This window comes from Sceloporus undulatus, chromosome 4 (genome assembly GCF_019175285.1).
Source record: "Sceloporus undulatus isolate JIND9_A2432 ecotype Alabama chromosome 4, SceUnd_v1.1, whole genome shotgun sequence".
Taxonomy (NCBI): domain Eukaryota; kingdom Metazoa; phylum Chordata; class Lepidosauria; order Squamata; family Phrynosomatidae; genus Sceloporus; species Sceloporus undulatus.
In genome coordinates this window covers 184,122,842-184,148,202 of record NC_056525.1, presented here as the reverse complement: position 1 = coordinate 184,148,202, position 25,361 = coordinate 184,122,842, and the positions used below count along the sequence as shown (strand labels likewise).

The following is a 25,361-nucleotide window of genomic DNA, read 5'->3' as shown; positions in this document are numbered from 1 at the left end:
AATAATAATAATAATAATAATAATAATAATAATAATAATAATAATAATAATATCTTTATTTCTATACCGCTTTTCCAGAAAGATCAAAGCGGTTTACAGCAACGGGAAGATAAACATTTCATCAAATTACAAAACAATATACAATTAATAGTACACTTACATAAAACATTATATAAAAACAGGTTAAAATCTCACATTATCGATTAAACATCTAGAGGTACACATCAATAGGTGATAACTTTCTCTATAAAGAGTCAGAGGGGTATGCTAGGTGGAAAAGATTCTTGAAAGCATATAGAGAAGAACTGAGTCGGATATCTTCAGGGAGTTTATTCCAACACACCGGAGCTGCTGCTGTAAATGCTCGTTGGTGAGTTGCAGCCATTCTCACTCTGGAGTACTCCAGTAGATACTTTCCTGAAGTTTTGAGAGTGTGGGGCGGATTATGTAGGGAGAGGTGTTCCCTCAAGTAACTTGGGCCCAAGCCATGTAGGGCTTTATAGGTGATAACCAACACTTTGTATTGGGCCCGGAAGCTGATTGGCAGCCAGTGAAGAGATCTGAATATAGGACTTATGTGGTCCGCCCTTGATGTTCCGGTGACCAATCTGGCTGTAGCATTTTGAACTAATTGAAGCTTCCGAACCTGGTACAAAGGTAGCCCCATGTAGAGCGCATTACAGAAATCCAAGTGAGAGGTTACCAGTGCGTGTACTACAGTTTCAAGGTTCTTTCGGTCCAGACAGGGGCACAGTTGGCGTATCAGCTGAAGCTGGTACCATATCATGAGACAACATGAATCATCAGAAGATTAGATAGTGCTCAGTAAAATGGGAGGTAGTAGGAGAGAAGGAAGGCTTAATTTTAAGTGGATAGACTCAAACAAGAAAGCTATAGCCCAGAAAGTAACAAGGGCTGCTGATGACAGGATGTCTTGGAGGGTCACCAGAAGTTGACCCTGATTTGATAGCAATTGATAATACAATCTAAATAGCTAAGTACTGTAGGTGTAGAATCTGCATTCTTTTGAACATTCCAGGATGGGCCACCCTTACAGAAGTCACTGCTTTCTGTAAAAGAGACTTCATTTGTCTTCCTATGGCTAGAAAGGAGGAAGACTGGCCTTAGGCTATGCTATGGAAGCACACAAATATTCTTCCCCTGAAATCTGCTTTAGCAAGTTATTTCTAGGATCCAAACACCTTTAATTAACTAACAATATTCTTTAGATCATTTTATTATCAAAGCAGTTTTCTGAATTTCTCTTTACTTGTTCTTCAGCGGTAGCAAATTTGCTTGAATTGACAACTGCAGTTGTTTACACCAAACCCGGGATTTGGACTGAACTATGCTCCCTAAATACCCTAAATGCATCAGATAATGTCTGAACTTGGAAGCTAAGCTGGGTCAGACTTGGTTAGTAATTGAATGGGAGAACACCAACAAATAGCAGGTGGTGTAGGCTATATTTCAGAGAAAGGACCTGACAAACCACCTCCGAGTGTTCCTTGTCCCAAAAAACTCTATGAAATTCATGGTTTCAAACTGATGTACACATACACACACACACACTCCAGAATACTTAACAGAAATATACTCATCTGGTTCAGTGTAAGGGAAGCTCAGGATAGAGGGCCTATCCTTTTCAGTATATGTAAGCCTATATTTGCACCCATGCAGGATGAGGAATGGTTGTAATACAGAGAAGTGTAGTGGTGAAATTACTTCTGGGGAATAAGACAAAAAGTTGCCTATTTTTCCTACATCAAGTGGGACTGCAGGAGGTCTGTTACTTTGATAAGGAACGTGGTGCAGCGGTAGAACTAACATACTACAGACTCCTCATTGCTGCCAAAAGGAGAGAAAGAAGAAAGTGCAGTTCCCCAAACTTAAAAATAACGGTAAAAGTATTACCCGGTAACAAGGTTGTCAAGTGGTACTCTTCTCCATTACTAAACTGAAGAATCAGCGTTGTCAGAGACTACTCTGTGATCATGTGACCAGCATGATTGCACAGAATACTGTTTACCTTCCCACCATAGTGGTACTTAATTATCTACTATCCCCCTATGTATCTATTTATACCTATCTATTCCCCAATTTTAAACTTCATTTTTTAAAAGCTGTGAGCATAACAGCAAATGTCCCAGTTAATTTGGAGTTAAGTTGGGATTTATTTAATAGAGGATACTTATTTACCATTTAGCAATGACAGACTATTCACAGTCCTATATAAGTTAGGATTCTAAGGTAATAGATGCATCTAGTCCGCAAAGGATACTGAATCACTGTCCTAGCTTACTTAATAAAGGGGACTGCAACACACTGCACCAAGCAGTGGGATGTTGTTTCCTTGGAGACAAACTGTAAGACACTAGGGTTTAGCCAGAATGACAAAAGAAAAGGTAAAAAAAGAAGCAGTACTTTTAGTATAAAGGCATCTAATCATCTCATATATCTGTGAGTGAGAGACTTTTGAATGTTAAGACTTTTTTAACTGTTACAAGATAAGGTAGAAATATTTCACTCAAACATTTAACAATATTACAATTTTCCAAAGTTTACACCAGTCATATACACTTTTCAAATGTTTACACCATTGTCTCTGTGAATATTTGCAAATTGCATTACTTTTCTAGTGCTGCCATTAATATGACTTGTACATGTCGGAGGACTGGGACACAGGCATCTTACAGGCTTTCCATAAACAAATCTTAGATACTGGAAAAAGGTAAGAACCCTGTGGGCGCACTATGTTAACAGCTGCAGTTTTCTCAGGGTAGCTTGGTAGTAGCAATAGAAAGCAGACAAAATCTGATGACTCTGAGCAGCCTTATTTCACTAACACCCTCCTTCACAGCCACAGCACCTGTAGCCTTTTGCTTTTGCCATCACTGCCTGCACTGATGCAGTTCTGCCAGTGTAGTATGGAGGATTCTGACCAGAGTACAAATAAAAAACTATTTTTGTTTGTTAATTTCACCTCAAAACAACAACAAACAACAACACACCTACAAATTGTTTTGGTAATAGCCCAGAGTCAGGGGTGAACAACAGTGTGGAAGCCAGAGTCCAATTCCACTTCAGCCCCCTCCCAGCAATTCCCTTTCAGCCCCCTCCCCATGGCCAGCACGCCCAAATATCTATTTTCCACTGCAATCGCTCTTAAAATGGTGACAGAGAGTGGTGTTTTATCATCTGCCACTATTTTGAGAGGACATGCAGAGGCAAATGGAGGTATTTGAAGGCTCTGTGGGTTCTGGTGTGCTTCTGGAGGTGGAATGAGGGTATTTTCACATATTTTCACATATTTTCACATGTTTGGGGGAGCTTTCTGTGGACTGGTGGGGAGTTTCAGTGGGCACAGAAGTGGGATCCACAACCTTCACCCACCCATGGCCTATATTTATAAAAACCTAACTGATACTCCAAATCTTTCCTACTCTTTGCTATAGCTCTTCTAGCTCTATTTCAAAAGTTCTTTTTGAGCTTTCAAAATTCTCAGCTGCTAATCAGTATTTGAAACATTGCTTCAAGTAGCATTTGTTTTCTTCATGTTCTTTGTCTTTTTGTTACCTCAGGAGGTATTGATCTCTTACCTACTGAGAGCAGTTAGTATATGTGATCGCTGAAGAGCAATTCCAGTATCTTTTGGAGTGACAATCAGCAGGTTGTCCAGTAAACTGCAAACAGCTGACAGGAGAGGGGGTGTAACCACTGTACACTGATGAGAACTAATGACAGACTGCTGGGAATCACGTAGACTTGAAGCAGTTGTGGTTGTGTCACTCTGACCTAGAACACAAAATTCAGAGAGAGAACAAATATCTGAATAATATAATTGCTTGGAGGTGAGACGTGAATGTACAGAAAACACAAAGATATATTCCTCACTTACATATAAATAAAGGGGGTTTGGCCAGTCAGATTCCATGCACACATGGGTTCAAAGCTTAGGTTGAGTCTCCTTTATCTGGAATTCGAAAATTCAAAATACTCCAAAATCCAAAACTGTCCATATGGATGGATGAGATTGTGATACCTTTGCTTTTTGATGGTTTAGTTTATATAAACTTTGTTTCATGCAAAAAATTATTAAAAATATTTTGTATAAAATTACCTTCAGGCTATGTGAATAAGGTGTATATGAAATATAAATCAGTTTCATGTTTAGACTTAGGTCCCATCTCCAAGATATCACATTCTCCAAGATATCACACTGTATGCAAATACAGTGGTCCCTCGACATTCACTGGAGTTAGGAGTGAAGGACCCCCATGAATGTCAAAAACCACAAATAATAATAAAAAAAAATACTATTCTTCTTACCTAAGAGAACACCTCTCTTGGAATCTCTAGGTCTTCCAGAGCAACTCTATGGTCAGCATCTGCCATATATTGATCAAAGAATCATGTTGGAGGCCCTACAAATGTCTAGAAGTGTTTTCTCTAGGAACTTGTAGGTTCTCTAATACAACTTTAGTCAACTTCTGGCAGAGTTGTGGTGGAGGACCTAGAGATTCCTGGACAGAATATATTAATCATAACTTCAAATAATCAAATCTGCAAAAGTCAAAGCCAGAAATGTAAAGAGACAACAGTATTCCAAAATCCAAACAAATCTGAAATCCCCAAAACTTCTGGTCCCAGTCATTGTAGATAAGAGAGACTCAACTTGTATTGTCAAAATCAAATTCTTCACCATTGCAACAAATACTATGAAAATATATAGGTGTTTAGATAAGAAGCAAATTAGCTGGAGCACCAGTATAATGGGATCTTGACACCCAGGAAAGGGCATGGAATGCAAAATTTCTAATGTGTAACTTCTGATGGATGCAATCTAGAAATATTTGAAGGCAGCCCTTTACACAAAGCTAAATGTCTTTATCCTCCTCCTGCTCTGAACATGCAGACCTCTACAGTACAATAATGTATTGAGATTACTGCTGGGTACAATCTGGGAAGAAACACCCAGTCACCCCAGAAGACCTTGCTTATGTTTAAATGACATCCTGACTCATGGTGATGATTGACAATTTTTACCTTGAGCCATGAATCGATTAACAGGCACATCACGAATAATACCTAGAGGTGGTGATGTAGGTGCTGGTACCTCTGAAACACACCCCAAGGATGGTGATGATGAAATGATCTAAGAAAAAGAACAAGATACAGTAATTACATTTTGCCTGTTATTATTCATGTCTTTTTGGACAATTTTCATTAGCTGGAGTCCAAAGAGCATCATGTGCACACAGAAAGCAAGGCCCAACCAGTGAACTTCTCTAGTTTGAACACAGTAAATTCTGTGTCAGGATTTCTGAACACAGGGCATTCACGACTGCTTAGGCTCACTAATAAGAAAATAGGATTCTTGTGTGCTTATTTAGGCAACTTTTGGCACTAACAAAACAGAAATCAAATGTATTACTCTCAAGTAGACAAAGCAGCAATTGTATGTCAGTAATGGAAAGATTCTATTACCATGACGTCTTATATTTTTGTAGCATGGGTTATAAACACATGAAACTAAAAAGAAAATATCCTGACTAAAATAAAATAGAATATTCAGAGTCCTACCAAAATGGAGTAAGCATGTGTCAGATCTTAGGCCAGGGGAAGCAAGAACTCACTAAACTCTGACTTGCATCATCCACAGCCAGATCATCTAATGACTGTGGTTGATGTGAGCTGCAGTCTAGCAACAACTAAAACAAGGAGTGGGACTCATGTAGCCCTCTGGATATTGTCGGACTTAAATTCCTATCAGCCTTAGCCAATCTAACCAATATTGAGAAATTCTTAGAGGTAGAGTCTAACTGGATCACAGGTTCTCCACTGCTCTTAGACCTTAGCCACAAAGACTTCTCAGTTCTGTTCTGTGCAATTACAGGACTTAGCTGGACCAAGACATATGGAAAAATCTTATTTTAGTGACTTTTCTTAAGACTCAGAATACTTTTTAACAGGATATGTATTAGGATTTTTTTTCATTGTAACAGCATTTCCAAAACATATCCTTGTCTTGACACACTTTCACTATATGAAGTTTATGGCAGTAAGGGAGCCACATTCACATCTAACTACAACTGAGAGCTTAAATGAAGGAGAATTTCCAAAAATTATCAGGAGAAAATAGCTAAAAGGAGGAAAGAAATCAGGGATGCTACTGGGCTCCTTATTCTTCAGCCATGCTTCCTAAAACATCTGAATTTAAAGCTGAAGAAAAACAAGGTCTTCAGCAAGTAAAAATCAATAATAATTTAAGCTAGTTATAAAAATATAGCTTGTTAGATCCCCACATCAGCTAAGCCTTTTCCAGTAATGGCTTCAGAGTGTTGCAGAGGTTGAATACAGACATTTTCTGTCATCTACACCACAGGCACATATATCCTGCTCACTAGTGGTGAACAAGAACTGCCTTCAGATGAGCAGGTTAAAAGTTTTTATTGGTTGTTGATATATGTAAGAAACAATTTGCTAGTCTGGCTACATGTAAATCTGAGGAGGACTTGTATACAAAATTGGTGTATTGGAATACAATTTAGTAATTTTGAGAATGAGCTACGTTTTAGTAAGGGGGGAAAAACTGTTCAATAATCTTTCCCAACAGAAACACCTTGAACTATATGTATATGCCATGTAATACTTTTATCATCACTTGATGAAAACTACTATCTCTGGGTAAGAGGAAAAATTAATCAGACCACATTGCAATCTTAGTTCTTTCCACAACCTGGCTGAGCAGCTTTTAGCTGAAATTACAGCACTAACACGTACAATTTCTGAACTCACCACAGTGTCAGATGTTGAATGGGAACTTGCAGATTGACTCTCGTTAGTCTGGATTCTCCAAAAAGAAATAGACTCATCAAGATCTGGGGGTGAGGTGAGGGAAAGAAATAGGACAGCCTTTTAAACAACCTGTTATTTGCCTCTTTCTGCCCACACCTAGTTTTGCAGTGGGAAACCACAGAGAATAAGGTACTCATTATTTGCCTTTATATAGTTGAGTACATTTTGACTTTTAAAAAAAACACCCTAAGATGTCCTAAAACTTTAGGAAGCTTTCAAAAGTGAACTAAATACAGCCCAATCAGATGCAGAGGAAAGGGGGGTTAAGACATAGTAAACAGGAGGTTAAGATGCAAGATCTATAACTGTCGGTCACCATAAACTGTTCTGGGTTACTGTTAGCTTTCCAGACGTAGTTCAGCTTCAATTCCACCAGCCCTGGACAGTCCAGCCAATGGTAAGGCATGAAGGGAATATCTTATGAACATCTGGAGGGCTGAAGGTTCCTCCACCAGTGTGTAACAGAAAATGATACCTATTCTTGACTGAAAAGCATACTAGTTTACGTTTTCAGGTACCTACTTGCTGTTTAATACATTCTATATTTCGTACTGTTTCATATTGTTTACTCGGAAGTGTACACGTGAAGCAGCCCTCATTCTCTCTGGAACACTGCCAACAATTCTTTCAATTTAAGAAAGTTCAGTTGTCCCTACCAATACATGGGGGATCCATTCCAGACCCCCACTGCAAATCCAGAAAATTGCCAATATTGGAATTGCCAATGGTTTTAATGGCGGTGCGCTCCTGCGCACACAATTTTCTCCCTCCCCGCTTGCCGTCTGTCAATGGGCGAGACTGTGGACTCCAAGTCTGTGAATCAGGAGGGACAACTGTATCTCAAAAACCCAATCTGACATTCTTTGCAATGCACCACTAAGACAAGCACTTACAACAGAGAAATGAAATGCTTACCGGTATATAATTGTAAGAGCCCCACATTGCCTTTTTCAGCATCTTCTTCCCACTGTACTATATTCATCCCTCTAGACCAGTGATGCTGAACCTTTTAGAGGCTGAGTGCCCGAACTGCAACCCAAAACCCACTTATTTATTGCAAAGCGTTGTGTCCCTCTGGCTTTCCAGTAACAAACTCTGGCAAACTCTGTGCTGGGGAGACGGCACATGTGCCAACAGAGAGGGTTCTGAGTGCCACCTCTGGCACACATGCCATAGGTTTGCCATCACTGTTCTAGACGTTCTAATTAATTTGCCTCACACTTCTCTTACACCCAATTATTATTTCTTATTAAGAAAAGGAAGGCATTATCCAATATGCTTTTTTTTCATTTCCAGAGATTAATATAATTACATTTTGGATACAGCATATGATCAAGTGATATTTATGTGAGAGGCTATTTTAACTTTACACACACACAATGACAATACTTTAGAACAATAATGCATTTTAACCAGCAATCTTAAGTGAGTGAAGTTCAAGCTACATGAATTTGTTAGTGTCATTTACCATTTAGACTATTCTTCCCTGTTGCCAGGCTGTCTCCCAAGGAACAATGCAGATCAAATGTATACCGACCTAGATAGCACTCTTTCACCATCTCACTCAAATGCTCATAGAAGTGGCAGTGATATAACAGAGCCAGGAGGGCAGGTTTTCCGGTCAGAGATACACCAGATTCTTCATCATGCACACAAGGACCCTAGGAAGGGAGGGAAAAGACTAGTCAATAATCTCTCTTTGGAGCACAGATTCTCAGTGCATAGCATGCACACTCATTCCATCAGAATCTGTAGGAGCAAAGATTCTAATAGTAAGGACCCTGCGCGGAATGATAGTAGCCCAGCATATAGAAGGTCTAACATCAGATTGTTCACCCTTGTCTGAGAATCTCAGCTTTCTTTTTTTTTTTAAAGCCATTTTCTAGCCTCTACTGTTTATTTCTATCCTACCTTTTGCCATAGACTGGAACTTAAGGTGGCTAATATATTGCTGCTGATACATGCTTGATAGGGATGCAAGCATTGCCAGGATAATCTCAGAAAGAAAGAAATCCTGAATGAGGTTTCAGAAGTAGGCTTTCACCTGTTCCTACCCAGAAAGCAAAAATTGTGAAAAATGCTAACCGTGCAGAGAGGACGGTATCTCAATATGGATACTTAATACAATTTGCAGAATTCAGGTAGTTACTTCTTTATACCACAACAACCATTACTTGCCTTTTATTTTTGTTTGTTTGTTTGTCTTATATACCACAAAGATTTTAGGTACAACAGATGAGGAAAGTTATGTATGGCAAAAAAACAACAACAAAAAAACTGTATAAAATAGGGTTGTGACCTCAGTTGGCATGAATTAAGTTTTTGCCACTCTCAAAAAGTGAAAGAAAGGAAGGATTATCATTATTATTATGCTTTATTTATATAGCACTGTAGATTTACACAATTGTCATTTCCTTAATTTAATGCTTACTGGATTCCACTATGTCTGTCTGAAATGAAGCACACCTAATATGAGAACTGGCTTCACAATTCTATGCAGTAGTTTTTCTAGTTCTATCTTACAGAATGACAATCCATGTGCAGAAGATGTCAGCAATGTGCACTGATGGAATCAAGCATGACAAGTGCCTATTCTGGGAGTATTGCAGATGTTAAGCAGGATGACATTGAACCAAAGTTTGGATATCTGGCTCTGCTGATGCCAATTTACTATTTTTATGTCTAGCACTTTACAGCCTCAGGGGAGTGCTAAAAACCATTGAGTCAATAGAATGTTACAGTCTTGTGCATGCAGTGACTTCTCTAGCCTTGAAACCACAAAACATCTTGTGATCTGAAGAATTGGAATTACATGTGATGGTTTACATTAGACTAAATGACTACATCAAAAGAACAATATAAATAGCATAAATATACCTCTTTCTTCAACATCTTCCAGAAATAATTTATTTTCCAACAGTTGGGGGGGGGGGAGAAACCTTCTGAACAGTAATAACATCAAAATACAGGCGACCCTCTTTTTTTGCAGGGGATCTGTGCATGCTGTGGGGTGTGGCCCATTGAAAATAACAGAGGGTGCCTCTCCATGAATATTCAAGACGGCGGAGCTCAAGTCCACGAGAAAGGAGGGGTGATTGTAATTGCACTGAAAGTAAAACATCTATTTCCTATACTTAACCCACATACTATTCTTCTGCCACTCTTCTTAAAAGATGCTGTATAGCGTATATACGGTATATCATCTATAAGTCTAAAACTTTATGCCCAAAAATTGACCCCAAAATTCCAGGTCGACTTATTTATGTGTCAGTATGGTAATGTGATAGCTCTTTCAAATTTCCCCATGCTGTTGGGAGAGAGTGTCTTTTTCTCTTGAGCCAAGCAGAAAGAAACCTAGGCGATTGATTGTGGTTAAACAAACAGAATCCCTCTCCCACCCATGCTGTCTGCTGCTGTCTGGGGAGTCAAGGGTGAAACCAAAGTTGAAACATTGAAGCAAAAAGGAATCAGTTAGAGTCCCTCTTGCTGTGCGCACACATACATACACTGAAGATCCGCCAAATCTTTAATTTTGGCCCCAAAACCTGCCCTCGGCTTATACATGAGGTCAACTTATAGTTGAGTATACACGGTAAATATCTCTTTCTCCAACACATTCCATGCCAATGCAGATACTGCCCAAATACACTAATGAGAACTATATTATCCTAATCACTGCATGGTTTTCAATCAAACATGATTATCTTGCAAATAGGGAAAGTGTGCACCTCCACCTCTCCTAATCACATGTCCTCCATCCACTGTAGAATCTGTAGGAAAGGAAACTTCTGTAATTGTGTAAAAAGTAAAGGATGTGGGGAAAGGAGTCTAACAGCACCTTTAAGGCTAAATGATTTATCTTTTAGCATAAGCTTTATGGATAACAATCTACTTCCTCAGATGGAAAGACAGAGTCTTGATAGATTCTGTTTTTCTCCCTTCCCTTTTTCCTTTTTAGGCTAACACTGATACAGTAGGCCCTTGGTAGCTGCTGGGGTTTGGTTCCAAGTGCATCCTTGGATACCAAAATCTGTGGCACTCAAGGATACCAAAATCCTATTAAATACAGTGACACAGTGAAATGGTGTTCCTTATATAATATGACAAAAACAAGGTTTGCATTTTGCATTTTATATTAATTTTGAATACCTTTATTTTCAAACCATGGATGGTTGAATTCATGGATAGAACATCCATAGCTATAGAGCCCCAACAGCATTTCTTTGACTACTGTAGTTATAGAGAGTTATAGAGGTCCTTCATAATTATATGATTATGATTGTGACTGAATCATATACTATTCAGAAAAGTACAATTATTGGGTGATTTTTAAATGTAATAAATAAACAAAAGTGCAAGGAAGGAATTATATCTTTTGTCTATCTTTTAAAAGCTGCTCAAGAAATCTCCAGAGTATCAGAAATCTCTTCAGCATTGTGGGATGTAGATTGTTAAATCTTGGGGTAAGGACAAATTACTCAAAATTTGATTAGAGGCACCTTCTATGAAATTGTTCCATTTTGTTCTTTTATCTTGGGATCCAAATCATGATCATATGCTAATTTTTGTATGTGTGCAATAAAAGCTAAAATATCAGTGTAACAGTTAAAGAGCTATAGCACTAGAAACAGAATGTTTCTTCACACATACACACACAACTGTGTAATGTGCAAATCCATCTTGCAAAAAATCTTATTTGCTAATGGAAAAAGGTAGAACTATTGTAAATATGAGAAAACCTACTAGAATTCAGGCTAATAGTTCATGCAATCAGACTTCCATCTGAGAAAATCCTATGTCCATTTAGTATTATCCCTTTGGGATATGTGAGGGATTTTCAGGGTTATGCTGGTTTTAAGTTTTAATAATATCTGCACTTTGTCATAATACATAGGAATTCTAGATGGGAATTCATGCAGTTACGGAACCAATAAACAAAACTGAATATGGGTGTGCTTACTGCAACAATAACCTCATGGTCCTGTCAAGTTCATCCCTTCACTATGGCTCAATCATACTATGACATCTACAGTACCATAACACATTTCAACATTAGTGTCCAGTTTAACACTCAGGCCTGAACAAAGGGGAGATCTGCATGTAAAACAGTCAGATAAGGGTGGTTTTACATTTCACACTACAAAACTGAGAAAGGAAGAAAAGAGAGAGAAACCAAAGATGTTGCCTCTGCTTTGTGAGACCTGCACAAGTGGGCAATGAGAATTACTACAGGGCATTTCTGGTTTTGCCCATTGTTAATTTTTTATGCTAGAATGTGAAGAATTTGTTCCTTCTCAATATTTTATAAATCAAATCCATTAAAATTGTTTTGAAAGCATACATTTAATATGGAAAGAGAGCAGTTAAGCATTCCTAAAACATTTTGAAAGTGTTGCACAACTATATTAGAAAGCATTAAGCTACAGTTTAAAAACTGATAAGACTCATAAAGACGGCTTGCTAAATTGTCTATACTAATCTGTGTTGGCATTGTTCTCCCCACAACAGGAATTTCATTTCTCTGTTTCATCTTTTGATACTTCTCAAGCAACTGTATTAAGACATTTCAAAATCAATTCATCAAAGAGCTCTTTAGAACACCAAGCACTTTCAAAAATCCCTAATTTCTGGTGCCTCTGTTTGGAAGCTATTGTCTTTCAGGGGAGCAAAAAAAACACCACAATGGTTGAATATGTGACCATAAAAGAAAGAAAATGAAAACTTCTGGCTACTGTAACAATGAACTGTCCTCCTTAGGCCAATTACAGTAGCCATGGCTTTTGTTACTAAGCTCAGCAAAATGGAGGTCCTTTCATATTACATACTTACAGCAGGATTCCACTTTGACTGCCATGGCAACTTCCTATGGAGTTTAGGGAAAGATACAAGAGCCAGTGTGGTGTAATGGTTTGACCATTGGATTAGAAATCTGGAGACCAAGGTTTGATTCCCAGCTCAGGCATAAAAACCCACTGGGTGACCTTGGGCAAGTCACATTCTCTCAGCCTTAGAGGATGGCAATGACAACCCCCCTCTGCAGAAACTTGCCAAGAAAACCATGTTCACTTTTGGGTCACCAGAAGTCAAAAATGACTTGGAGGCACACCACAACGAACTTAGAATTCCCAATCAGAGACCTCCACTGCCTCACCAAATGACAAGCCCCAAGATTCCCTAAGTTGCTGCCATGGTAATTAAAGTGCAACATGGTGCTAGAATTATGTGATGCGAAAGGAACTCTAGGAGTGTCATATTTCTGCCATGACTTTTGCTGCAGACCTGGGAAGGCATCAGCACCACTAAAATAACAATGGAAGCTGTATACCATTGTGTCTATGAAGGAAATTTTAAGCTGGATGTGTTTAATAGCATTTGTTTATAACTGAAGAAGTAATAGACAGAAATATCTGGTGATTTGAGGGGTATATCTGTTCCCTTGTATCCTTCGGATCAATCACCCTCAAGAGAACAGGGCAGGAAGCCATGATACTATCATCTGAAACCACCAATAGCACTTGGCAATTCTGTAGAGAACAAATTGCATTTAATAATAATAAATAATAAACTGTTTATTTATATACTGCTTTTCCTCGAGATCAAAGCAGTTCACATCAGGTAAAACTATGACAAACATCATAATACAGTATAAAAACATTCAATTACAATAATAAATATTCAATAAAATTATCTAAAATAAGAAATTAAGTGGTCAAAATTATAGGCTATCAAGTATCTTAATCTAATTGGGGAATATTTCTCTAAAAAGAGTCGGGAGGGTATGCTTACTGGAAGAGCCTTTTTAAAAGCTTCCAATGTACCACTAAGGCGGTATTCCTTAGTATTCTCTCAAGTCGGCAGGTCAACAATCTTCTGGCAACATTACGTCCAGAGCCTGGATATACTTCACTGAATCCATCAATGGGAAGTGTATTAATTAATCTACAATTCAGATTTACTATGGTGAAACACTTTGAAAACCATTATGATGGGAAAGTGTGATACAAATACTGTAATAAAACTGAGAAAATAAATTCTGCAACATCTGTTGAATGTCTTCATGTCAATCAGAAAGAGATTTTCCATTTACTGAAATGATGAGATCATGAATGTCATGTTTAGAAAGATGTTTTTAAAAAATCCTTAGTATATTTCATATTGAAACAAAGAAGTTTCTAACATAGACTTTTCTGGACTCCAGTGTCCTCTATGAGGTTGTGTTTGAAAAAGTGGTCTAGAGTTCATAAAAGCTTGTGCTACAGGATTCTTTTATATCTTTTTATACTGAAATAGACCAATATTGCTATGTCTGAAAACTGCTGCAATGGAAGGCTCTTAGAGTGCATGATATCTTGGGTTATTTTACATGGCATGTCTACATCTATTCTTACAGCAGACTTAGAGGTATGAGGTGTCGGTTTGGACAGACTTTTTCATGTAAAGATCAACAGTACTGGGGGGGAGATTCTTTTCCCCACCTTCTGATTTTAAGAACATAATAAGAATCCACATTTTCCAACACATTTAAATCAAGCAGCTTATGCCCTTTCTACATTCTAACCAGGTTATGAAATACTGAACACAAGCATATTGAGGAAAAGTGGCAATATGTCAAATCAACTAGTCACCTGCCAAATGGTGTCTTTAACCTCTTCACTGGACAATGGGATCACCAAAAGATTCTGAAGAATAAACGCAGCCTACAAAGAGAAAACAAATTTCAACAGTGCCATCTGGCTGCAGTTAAATAACCTAAACAAAGCAGCTTGAAATACACACTGAATGGTTGTTCAATTCAATTCTAAAATATTTCTATTTTAAGATTCTAGAAGCTATTATTCAGTAGGTTATCTTATTTCCATGCCTCAATTTATACTTTAATACTAGATGGTACAGTAAATTGAAGCAAGGAAAAAATATCCTCCTCATTTTAGTAACAGAACAAATTAATACACAGAACAATAGTAACACTGGCTGAAATATCTATTATGCAGTTAATAGGCAGGTACATACATTAAATGTAATTTTAGCTGCAATCTCTTTAATTGCTGATACTTCAGCCAACTCTCTGAAAACTGTTCTCTGCTTAATACTTCCCTTTTTATCACCTCTCACCTTGCTTGTATACCAAGTGCAGAAACAATACGTTGCCTTAACATTTAACATTTAAAATGATCATGGGAATGTATTCATTCCACATTCCTCTGCTGTATCTAGAAACATCTGATCAGTATCATGAAACAATGTACAATTGGTGGGTTTTTGGACTTTTTTTAGTGCCTGTTGAGCCCCTGCACATCAAATCTATCTGGACATATCTTGATAGACCACAATAAAAGCAGGACAGTTGTGGGGAGCGAATAAGAGGTCAGACTTACCATGAATTGTCATATTTGAGTAATGGGAGAAGCAATCCATGACATATGGGTTTATCCCCATGCTCCAGCAGCTCAAGGCAGGAGTCTAAAATTCTTTTTCAGTTAGGAATGCTGATTCTCCTCGCCTCCAGTTTGATTATAGTGTGATTCAACAGAATAGTTAGAGAAGCTTGAAAGATAGAAAATATGACTGACTTTTTTTTTTAAGCAGCCACAGAGTTGGGGTGAATTGCTCTTCCAGTCATCCAAGAATGATCATTACAGTAAGTCCAACTTCTCATTCTCTGCATGGCTAAAGGAGCATGACATATGGCATGTCCCCAAGCCTTACAACTCTGACAGGTGGGTCTAAGTGATATAACCCTTAGAACTGTCTGAAGAACTGTGTGCCCAAAAGCAGCCTTTGCAGACTTGTACCTATCTATCTTATAGGATCTTATGCATGTTAATGGTTCCTTCCAACCTGCAACTTCACACATTTCTCCCAATGAAGATGTTACCTGAAAGGCTGTGGATGTTGCCATTGATTTTATAGAATGTGTCCAGACATTCCTACGTCGTGTTGTATGTGCACAATCATAGTGCAGATGGATACATGCTTTCAACCATCTTGAAATCATTAACTTTGTATCTCTGATACCCAGTGTTTTAGGATGAAAAGAAATAATTGGTGCCTCAGTCCTCAAAGTCTTTGTTCTGCTTATATGTACTTTGACTGCTCTTTTTAAAACAAAAGAATGCCACTTCTTCTCTAAAGAATAAGTTAGATTCGGACAGAGTTGGCTACTGGATTTCCTCACCCATTACATCAGAATATAAATAGGGACAAAAGAAGGATCTACAATCAGCACAAATTTATCTTCCAGAAATCTGAACAAATTAGGACTTATGGACAAGGATGCTAATTCAGAGGCGGGTTACAAACGGCCCTCAAGGGGCCGTTTTCCCGCCGCCGCCATTCGCTGCGTAGGGAAGCCCCAGCTGCCAGACCGCGAGGCTTCCCTGCGCAGCAAAAAAGGAGCGGCGAAATGCCGCTCCTTTTTGGAATGCGGAAGTGGCGCCGCGAGGGGTGGAGTGCATCCTCGCGACGTCACTTCCGCCGCGACACGTCTGGACGCACAGCGTCCAGTACGTCAACATGGCGGCGCCCATGTGGATGGGCACCGCAAAAAAGTACGCGCTCTGCGCGTACTGGGACGAAGGGCTGTCAGGAAGGTAAGAACCTTCCTAACCCTAATACGGCCCTTCCTAACCCTAGTACGCGCAGAGCGCGTACTTTATGGCGGTTTGTAACCCGCCAGAGATTCTTCTTGCTGATGTGCTTGCTACCAAAAATGCTACTTTAAAGGATAGCAATCTTAAGGAACAAAGATACCATGACAGAGCATCTTCTTCAGGTGCCAAGACCACAGACAAAGCTGCTGCTTGTCTTTTTGATGTGCTTGGCATCAGTCCCTTTTGCCTTCCTGAAAGAAAGACCAGTACAGTCAACCCTCCATATCCATAGATTTTTATCCACAGAGTCAAGCATCCACAGCTTCAAAAATATACGTATTTTAAATATATAAATTACAAAAAGGAAACCTTTGTTTTGCCATTTGATCTAAGGAACACCATTCACCATGCCATTGTATTTAATGGACTTGAACATCCATGGATTTTGGTATCCACAATGGGTTTGGGAACCAAACCTCAGCAGATACCAAGGGCCTGCTGTATGTCTTTAACTTACACACTATCTAGTAATATTGCATTCAACCTTGACCAAACCTTAAATGGCTTCCAAGTTATCTCATACTGTATATTCTTTGTGCCAACTCTCTGTAAGATGCTAGTATAGTACAGTTGACCCTTGTTATACGCTGGGGTTTGGTTGCAAGATCCCCCGTGTATAACAAAATCCGTGTATGCTCAAGTCCCATTACATATAATGACATAGCAAAATGGTGTCCCTTATAAAAAATGGAAAATCAAGGTAAATTTATACTTTTTAGAACATTTTCAAACCATGTATGCTTGAATCCGTGTATAAAAAATCCGTGTATAAGAAGGGTCGACTGTACTCACTACTCTTTCTGAATAGCCCTGTTTTAACAAATACCACCTCCCAATATCCAAGTGGTCAGTTTTAGCTATTGTGGATTCAGATAACATACTGGATCCTGCATTAGCAAATCCTGTCTGGTAGCGGCCATGATGTTCCTATTGACTCACATCTAAAACAATAATGGAAACAATGGTCTGCAGGGCCAGTTTGGGACTATTAACATCACTCTTGCTCTTTCTATTCATATTTAGTTTAATACTTTCTGAATTACTGGCAATGGAGGGAATGCATATAGCCATCTCTTCAGCCGCAAAAGTAACAGAGTATCATGCTGATCTAAACTTACATTTCCATTTATGGAAAAATATCTTTTTACTTTGGAATTTCTTCCAAGCACAAATAAGTCCACCTGGAATGGACCAAAGTCCCTCTATAATGTATCAAATATTTGCTTGTTCAGGGACCATTCCCATGGCAAAATTCTGTTTCTGCTGAGATAGTCAGCTTTGAGATTTAAGGAAATTTTCAAAGAGACTTCTGTTAATGATTTTACTGTTCTCTTTGTCTAGTAGAGCAATCTTACTGCTTTCTTGATCAATTAAGGTCATCAGTATCCCTCTTAGTTGCAAATCTAAGCTTTCACAGATACATTGTTCATGGCCATCTAAGCCTCCTGATTTATTATTTCTCTGAACCCTATCAAAGCTAATCTCATAGTTCATAGTTCTAAGACATTTATACTGCATTTTCTCTCTGCCTGTCACCATTGGCCCTGAATAGTCTTCCCTAGCAGTAGACTCCCAGCCTAAGAGACTCGTAACTATTACCTTTTCCTGATTTAATTTACATCTTGCATCCACCACCTTAATTCATTTTAAAGTGTATAAGTAATCCTGTAATGTCTTCTCTTTAGTACACTGGGCCCTTGGAATCCCTTGGAGTTTGGTTCCAGCACCCACCCACCCCGTGGATACTGAAATCTGTGGATACTCAGGTCCCATTAAATACAACGACATAGTAAAATGGTGTTTTTCATCATTTTCATCATCTGATGAGGCTGGAGAAGCTGCTGGTGGAGGGTGTGATGATGAGACATCAGAAATAACAGAACTTGATAAAAAGACACAAAGTTGATACCAATGGAATGGTAGAGGCAAATTATTGACACCGGAAAAGCAAACACCTGAGGGGAAGGGACAAACAAAACTAATGAAGTAGGTAAGATATTTGCCACTGGAGCTGCATGTACTATATCCACTGAAGTCACAGCAAGCATAGTAGAGATTGATATAGGTACCAAGTACCAGAAATTGGAGACTGAGGAGGATGAGAGACAATTGAAGAAGTGCAAGGTGGTAGTGATGGAGGGCAATGGTGTAGTGAAAATTATGGACACCTGAAATGAGTAAGGAGGGAACAATGTTGGGGTGATCGGTACTGATGAGAGGACAGACACAAGCATAGAGATGAATGGGGCCAAGGAGAATCAAGGTGGATTACTAGCTACACTACCAGTGAGAAGGGAAGTGTTTGTAATAAACTCAATAACAATATCAGTCATGGTAGTAAGAGAAGTATGAAAGATATGAAGCAGACCTTTTCCCATGAATGCTCATGTCTATATTTGTATGGTAGGAGGGCCTGGAGGAAGCATAAAACAACTCCCTATGAAGGAAGACCATTTCCACCTGGGCAACAGCAGTGGAGGCCAAAGATCAGGGGAGTCTCTGTAGCAAGACCAAGTAATAAACATTGGATCAGATCATAACAGCAGGTTTTGACTGAGGAAAATCAGTTGAATGGATTGATGGAGAAACTGGGTGAGCAAGCAGTATGGAGGATTCTAGAGGTGTAACCACAGCCAGAAGCTGGACCAGAGACTGAATCATCAACTGTGGTGAAGCCATAGATGGAACTGACTGGAGTGCCTAACCCACTTCTTCCATACAATTTCTGGCTGTGACTCTGATGGCAGTACTGAGGGTCCTTATGTAAAAGGTCTCTTTCATGCAGACTTCTTGCCATGAAATGTCTTGCCTTCTTTGCTGCTCGGTTTTAAAAATGCATCCCCTTCTGTCAGCAACTGACAGGGTAGCAGCAGCAATAGAGGTGGATGTAGTTGCTGAAATGGATGGAATGGTCTTTTCTCAGATGGAACAGAAGCCACTGGTACTGATACTGCCCTTGACTTTTGCTGCTTTGAGAGCAAAGCTGAAGCACACTAGAGACAGCCTCTTCACTCACAGGGATGTCTCTCAACAGTGGGCTCTCAAACACGAAGCTCTGTGAAGGGCTTGAGTTGTAAATCCACTAGATATTACATTTTTCACAGAATGACCCTCTCTAAGACATCACCATCATAGAGTAAAACCTTTCATTTACATGAGGAACAAAGTTTAAAAGTTCCCCCCACTGAATGAAGTCATGTCAAAGCCCAAACTATTCAGAAGCATCTGAATAGAGAGGCTTTTGGGGGGAGTGTAGGGTTGACCTGTGACACAACAGAGAGAGTCTGATTCTGCAAGCTGCCTTCCACTTAGATAACCACCAGACATTGTACAACCCAATAGCTGATTACCCTTTGGCCTTTTGACCACATGATCATATGACCATATTTTAACAAAAAGCAGCATATACAAACCTCTCTTCTGACCATGCTGCATTCAGATTTGTCCAGAAGGATGTTAATCACTGTTCCCCACAAACCTCCAGATATGTTCCGGCAGCTTTCAGCTAAAGCAAAGCAACCTGCTTCAACTGATGTAAGTGCTGATCCAATTGCAAGTGAAGTGAACTTGACCTAATATTAATGAAAATCAATTAAGTTTCCACTGTCAACTCCAACTTCCACTGAACCTATCTCTTTTTTTAAAAAAATAAAGTATTCTTATTTATAAGCACCACGTACAATTACAAATTGGCTATTAAACCTAGTATTACAGCTTTTACATGATTTGCCTCAGGCCAGTTGTGGAAAATTTTAAACAATTTATTTTCCAGAAGATTGAATGCAAAAAATTAAACACTGTCTTAAATCAACGATGGACAATGTATGTACCTTCAGATGTTTTTGAACTACGACTTCTAGCATTCCTCACCATTAGCCATTACAGCTAGGACTGATATGAACTGTAGTTCAGTAATATCTTGAAGGACACATGATTCCCACCTGTGCTCTAGACCAATGGTTCCCAACTTGTGCTCTGAGGAGCCCTTAAGGCTTTGTGTGCACTTCCAGCTAACCCTAACCCACCCACCGCCCAGAACACCACTCTTAAATACCAATAACTTGTACAGTCAGCCCTCCCCACTGGTGGACTTGCCTTCCATGGCTGAGCTTACGTGGAAGGCAAGCCTCGGCAAAATTAATGTGGCGTGTACCTGTGCTGCCGCGAGCATGTGCCACTGCGAACACACGCCCCATTATTTCCTATGGGCCTTCAGCATACGCTCTTTTCCCCATACATGGGGGGCGGGGGGCAGAATGGATCCCCGCATATGGGGAGGGCAGACTGTAAGACATAGGCTAGGCCTCTTAGGGCTCTGCCATAGGAACTAATTCTAAAAAGAGCTCCATGAGTCAAAAAGGTTGGGAACCCCTGCTCTAGACAATAGGTTTAGTACAGTACATGTAAAATGAACACAAACATATTCATTCTAAACATAAATGAACCAACATTTAAAAAAAATCTTGTCTGTTCTCTACTCTATTCATTTAATGTTCTTTTCTCTGACATTACCATCAAAATAATAAGAAGTAAGTGTTTCTCAGTCTGAGAATCTAGTTCATGCAAACAGTTTACACACACTGGTTCTTGCCCCAGGAAGGAAAAATAGCACCCCTCCCTTTAAGACCTCTTCTAAATTTGTTCTATATGACCTTATTTAAGATATTTATTCTAGTACAGCACCAAATTGTTTAAAGTTTTAATCAACAACATCAATTGGGACCACAACCTTCCCATTCCATGCATCCTGAGAATTCTGACCAGCAGAACAGCACAAAACAAAATTATTAGATATTTCCCTTGGGATTTCAGCAGGGGAGCATTGTCAATACCCCCAAAGTAATTGTACAACAAAAAGCAAAGGTTACATTTTTCTTCTCTACAGGTACAATTTTATAATTCCATATATGGGAAATTCCCAAGAAAATGAGTAAGGAGCCATTAAAATGAACAATGATACTGACATCTACTGGAAAGGGTTGGCTTGTGCTACAGCGAAATATGCAAAATTCTCTTTCCAGAAATAGGTAATTGTGCTGTGGCAGAAAAGGTTAAAGAGGATTTTGTTACATACAGTACTTAATATTTCTCACACCCCTTCTTGCACTGAGAGGGAGGAAAACTGTCAAAGCAGCTATACTTCCATCTTCATTTCTAAGTGAGCAAACAGCTGTTGGAACAGATATTATTTAACTTTGCCCCTCTACCTTTTTTCTCTTTCCTGGAAAAAATATATGTATTTTTATAATGATAATGGCTATTTTCCTTGAGTCGCTATTTCTATTTTCTTGCATGTTTTATTTATCCAGATATTTTTTTAAAAACACTGGCTTTTAAAGCTTCTGTTACCTATTGTCATTTTACTTTAGGTCTGAGTAATTTGTTCAGTATCAAGGGCCACATCAAAAATACATCAGAGCCAGAGGGCTTCTGCAAATTCACATCATTTAATCACTAGCTGAATTAACACATTTGTACACTGTTTTAATGAATATCCACAGATGCCAAAATACAGCTGGTGGACATGGTGCATTTATTCAGCCATGTACTTACTCATTCATTTCCCTCTAACATATTTAAAATTAGGCCAGGAGACCAGACCTGGGATAGGCAAGTGTGTACCTTGTTTTGAAATGTCTTAGTGTCAACTTCTTACTCCAAGATTTCTATACTGAAACTACAAGATGATTTCACACATCTGAAAAGCTATACAGAGTGTTGCATCTGAGGTAAAGCAGGTAAGATGAAGTTGGCCAAGGAAAGCAATATCTTCCTATTATCAATGCTAATTTTCAGATGGTGGATTGCCTTCTCATCTAAACTTTCTGTACTAAGTAAAAGGGTTTCCCTGGCAGATTTTTGTACAATTTCCAGAAAATCATGTGGGCTGAAATATCTTTTGTTTTCTACTGAACATCTGGGAGGAGATAATCACTAGGATATGGTCAACTTTGGCAACTTTGTGGACTCTTTATTCTCAATCTCATCCACACCTCCCAGAACAACTACCGGTCAGATCCAGGAATTCTGTTATTTTATACTAGTGTGTCACATCTTAGGCATAAAAAGGGAAACTAAAAGGACCTCTGAACAAGAAATATCAATTTACCAGTGTAACCAGGACCAGAGCTCTCCCTTAAAGTTAGCTCACCCTTGGGAAATTAGCTCGAAGTATTGACTGGGTTACGCAGCCCTGGGAACATTCCTATGTATACCAAGGTTGGAGACCAGAATAACCACAGAGGCAAATCCTCAATGAATTGCTTTTTATTTAAAAGGGGGAAAAGCAACATGCATTCTCAACAGTCACGCACACTAGCACACAAGAACTAAGAAATAAATGTGTTAGCTTGGAATAGAGTAAGGCTATCTAATGGAGATATGACACCTGTTTGAATGCAGCTCCTCTTGATGACGTTCTGGGATTAGGAACAGGGAACTCAATCCCTCCAGAAGCCACTGGAGCTTGGCGAGCAAAAGTGGGATCTAGCAAAGTACAAACCAGTAGCACCCCTGCCTAGAAACCAAGCTAATCCAACTAACAAAGGAAAAGTTCCCTAATTTATAGGAAAGTTGTTCCCTGGGGCAAAATCCAGAGAGTTGATTGCAGAAATGGTCCAAATCTTTGATACGCATAAGTGACACTTTGAAGTTGGGTCTTCCAAAGGTGTAACATAGTTGTCTGAATAGATATATTCCTAAAGCAGGATAGCTTTTAGTATCAGTTAGATGGAGTTGTTTACTCCAACCAGAGCCATCGCATTATCTCCTAGCCAGGCTCTTCCCCATCTCCTCTGAACATAAATCTTCTTGCTGACTTCTAAGCTAGCCAATGTGACCTGCTTGCTTCCACATAATAGCATCCACATTAGGATCATAGACGTTGAGTTGACAGCAATTCTGATATCAAAGAGAAGGGGTTGGTTTAGGTATGCTCAGGGCTAACACAAGTAAACCTCTGAGAGGAAATTTCAAATATCACTAGGACCATGCATATCTTATGAACTGCCATGTAAAAAGTCAGGAATAGTAGCCTGATTCTGCCTTCCAGCTCCAAATTTAGAGTTCTAGAAGGAAGCAGGAGAGTTGCTGGATTTGGTTACTGCACAATATAGGTGCTCACCAGCCACTCAGTAACTAGAACATCATCAACCTTGCACCCAAACTTGGAGCTGGGCAAGAGGATTGCTACCCATCACACTCAACATAAAAACGTGTAAGTCTGGAGATGTCAACCAGCATCTTGTTGGTGAATTACACTAGTGGCTGCACTTCTTCCTAGAATGATGAAGTGGAGGCAAGAGGGGCTGAAAAAATCTGCCAACTCCAAGAAGCTCATTTCTCCAATACATCACTTCTTCAAGTGCTGCCAGTAGTGTAAAAGCATGGTCATAGCTTCTTACTCCTATCAGCACTGCCTCCTATCAACAGGATTCAAGTGCTGATTCCACAACATCAAATGTTTAGTGTTAAAATTACGAACAAATAATTCCAAAAGATTTCACTGACCTCCGGGTCTCTATCTACCCATAATGGAATTAACCAAGCCAAGCCTTGTCGAGAAAGAGACTGCTCTTCCCTGCCATCATATGGCAAGAACCATAGAGATACCCAGTCCTAAAAAAAAAAAAATTCAGTGTTTTTAATGCTGAATTTTCATATTCTATTCACTATATGAATCATTCATATAATATTACATGATATATTCTGAAGGAATGTCATGTAGAAAATGAAGTGATCTTATTTTCTGCTGTTCCAGAGATTAAAACATGAGTCAATGCATTCAAATTACAAGAAAAGAGATTCTATATAAAGGAAGAACTTCACTGCAAGAACTATTCCAACAATGGAAGGTGATGGACTCTCCTTCTTTTGAGGTCTTCAAACAGAGATTGGATAGGCATCTTTCAAGAGGTGCTTTAGAATATTCCTGCATGGCAGGAGATTAGTATAGATGGCTATTGTTGTGGCCCCTTCAAACTTTCTCATTCTATCAATACAATGTATACGCCAATTCCAACATTAAATTTTAAAAATGTTGCATCTAGAGTAGTAATGAGGAACAAATTCTCTGTGAGAGCATAAAGAAAAGGCAAAAATAGATATGATCAGAAAATGACATTAATGCAGGGTTTTTATTATTTTTTTAAAAAAACCCAGTCACCTCAATATCTGTCCCTTGCAATGCAGACTTTTTCTATGAAATCAATATATCTGAAGTTTAAGCCAGATTTTCAAGCCATATGAATGTCAAGACTTTGCTATGGCTGGAAGTGTTTGTTGGTCAAATTAGTATGGATATACCTTTTCATGATATTGAAATGCATTTTTTTAAAAACCTAGAAAATAAAAAGTCTGGACCATCTCAAGGGCCTCATACAGCTGTTTTATGACATGACACCTTTCTCTACAGTATGAATGCCAAAGTCTATTTGGAGAAGGGTCAAATATTCCTGAGGTGTGGCCCAATGGAAGAGTTTATCTTCAGGAATTGCTGGAAACATTTTGGGGGTGTGGAAAGGGGGTTGCTGGTATTCTTAAATCACAGAGCCACATTTCCAATTTTTCTCCTAATATTTTATTTCTCCTAACATTTGCTCACTTATAATACAGTACTGTGGCACAAGGAAAAGCTCTCCCAGTAGCGGAAACACCACCACATCATTCTGTCCTAGACTAAATTTTAATCTAGACTTTTATTTCCCAAAGGGCTGAGGTAGACCTCCAGACACATCAAGTTCTCTACAATCAGTTTCTATGTTACATGGTTTTTAACTTCCATTCTGGTTGGAATAGCAGGCAAAGAATAATAAACCATACACATCAAGAAACAAACTGCTTAATAGCCTTATT

At 38.9% G+C, this 25,361-nt stretch overlaps 1 protein-coding gene across 4 annotated transcripts in view; it reads right to left on the bottom strand.

Moving 5' to 3' along the window:
- RTTN (rotatin) overlaps positions 1–25,361 on the bottom strand; it is a 109,605-nt gene that overhangs the window by 36,941 nt on the left and 47,303 nt on the right. For 3 of the 4 annotated variants that reach the window (XM_042463499.1, XM_042463501.1, XM_042463502.1), the window contains exons 30-36: positions 24,018–24,125; positions 19,922–20,080; positions 14,484–14,555; positions 8,327–8,519; positions 6,799–6,881; positions 5,047–5,155; positions 3,600–3,795 (exon numbers count right to left, since the gene is read on the bottom strand). In XM_042463499.1, the coding sequence (XP_042319433.1) occupies positions 3,600–3,795; positions 5,047–5,155; positions 6,799–6,881; positions 8,327–8,519; positions 14,484–14,555; positions 19,922–20,080; positions 24,018–24,125 (920 nt within the window). The remainder of the gene's footprint in view (positions 1–3,599; positions 3,796–5,046; positions 5,156–6,798; positions 6,882–8,326; positions 8,520–14,483; positions 14,556–19,921; positions 20,081–24,017; positions 24,126–25,361) is intronic. The other variant, XM_042463500.1, reaches the window with a different exon arrangement.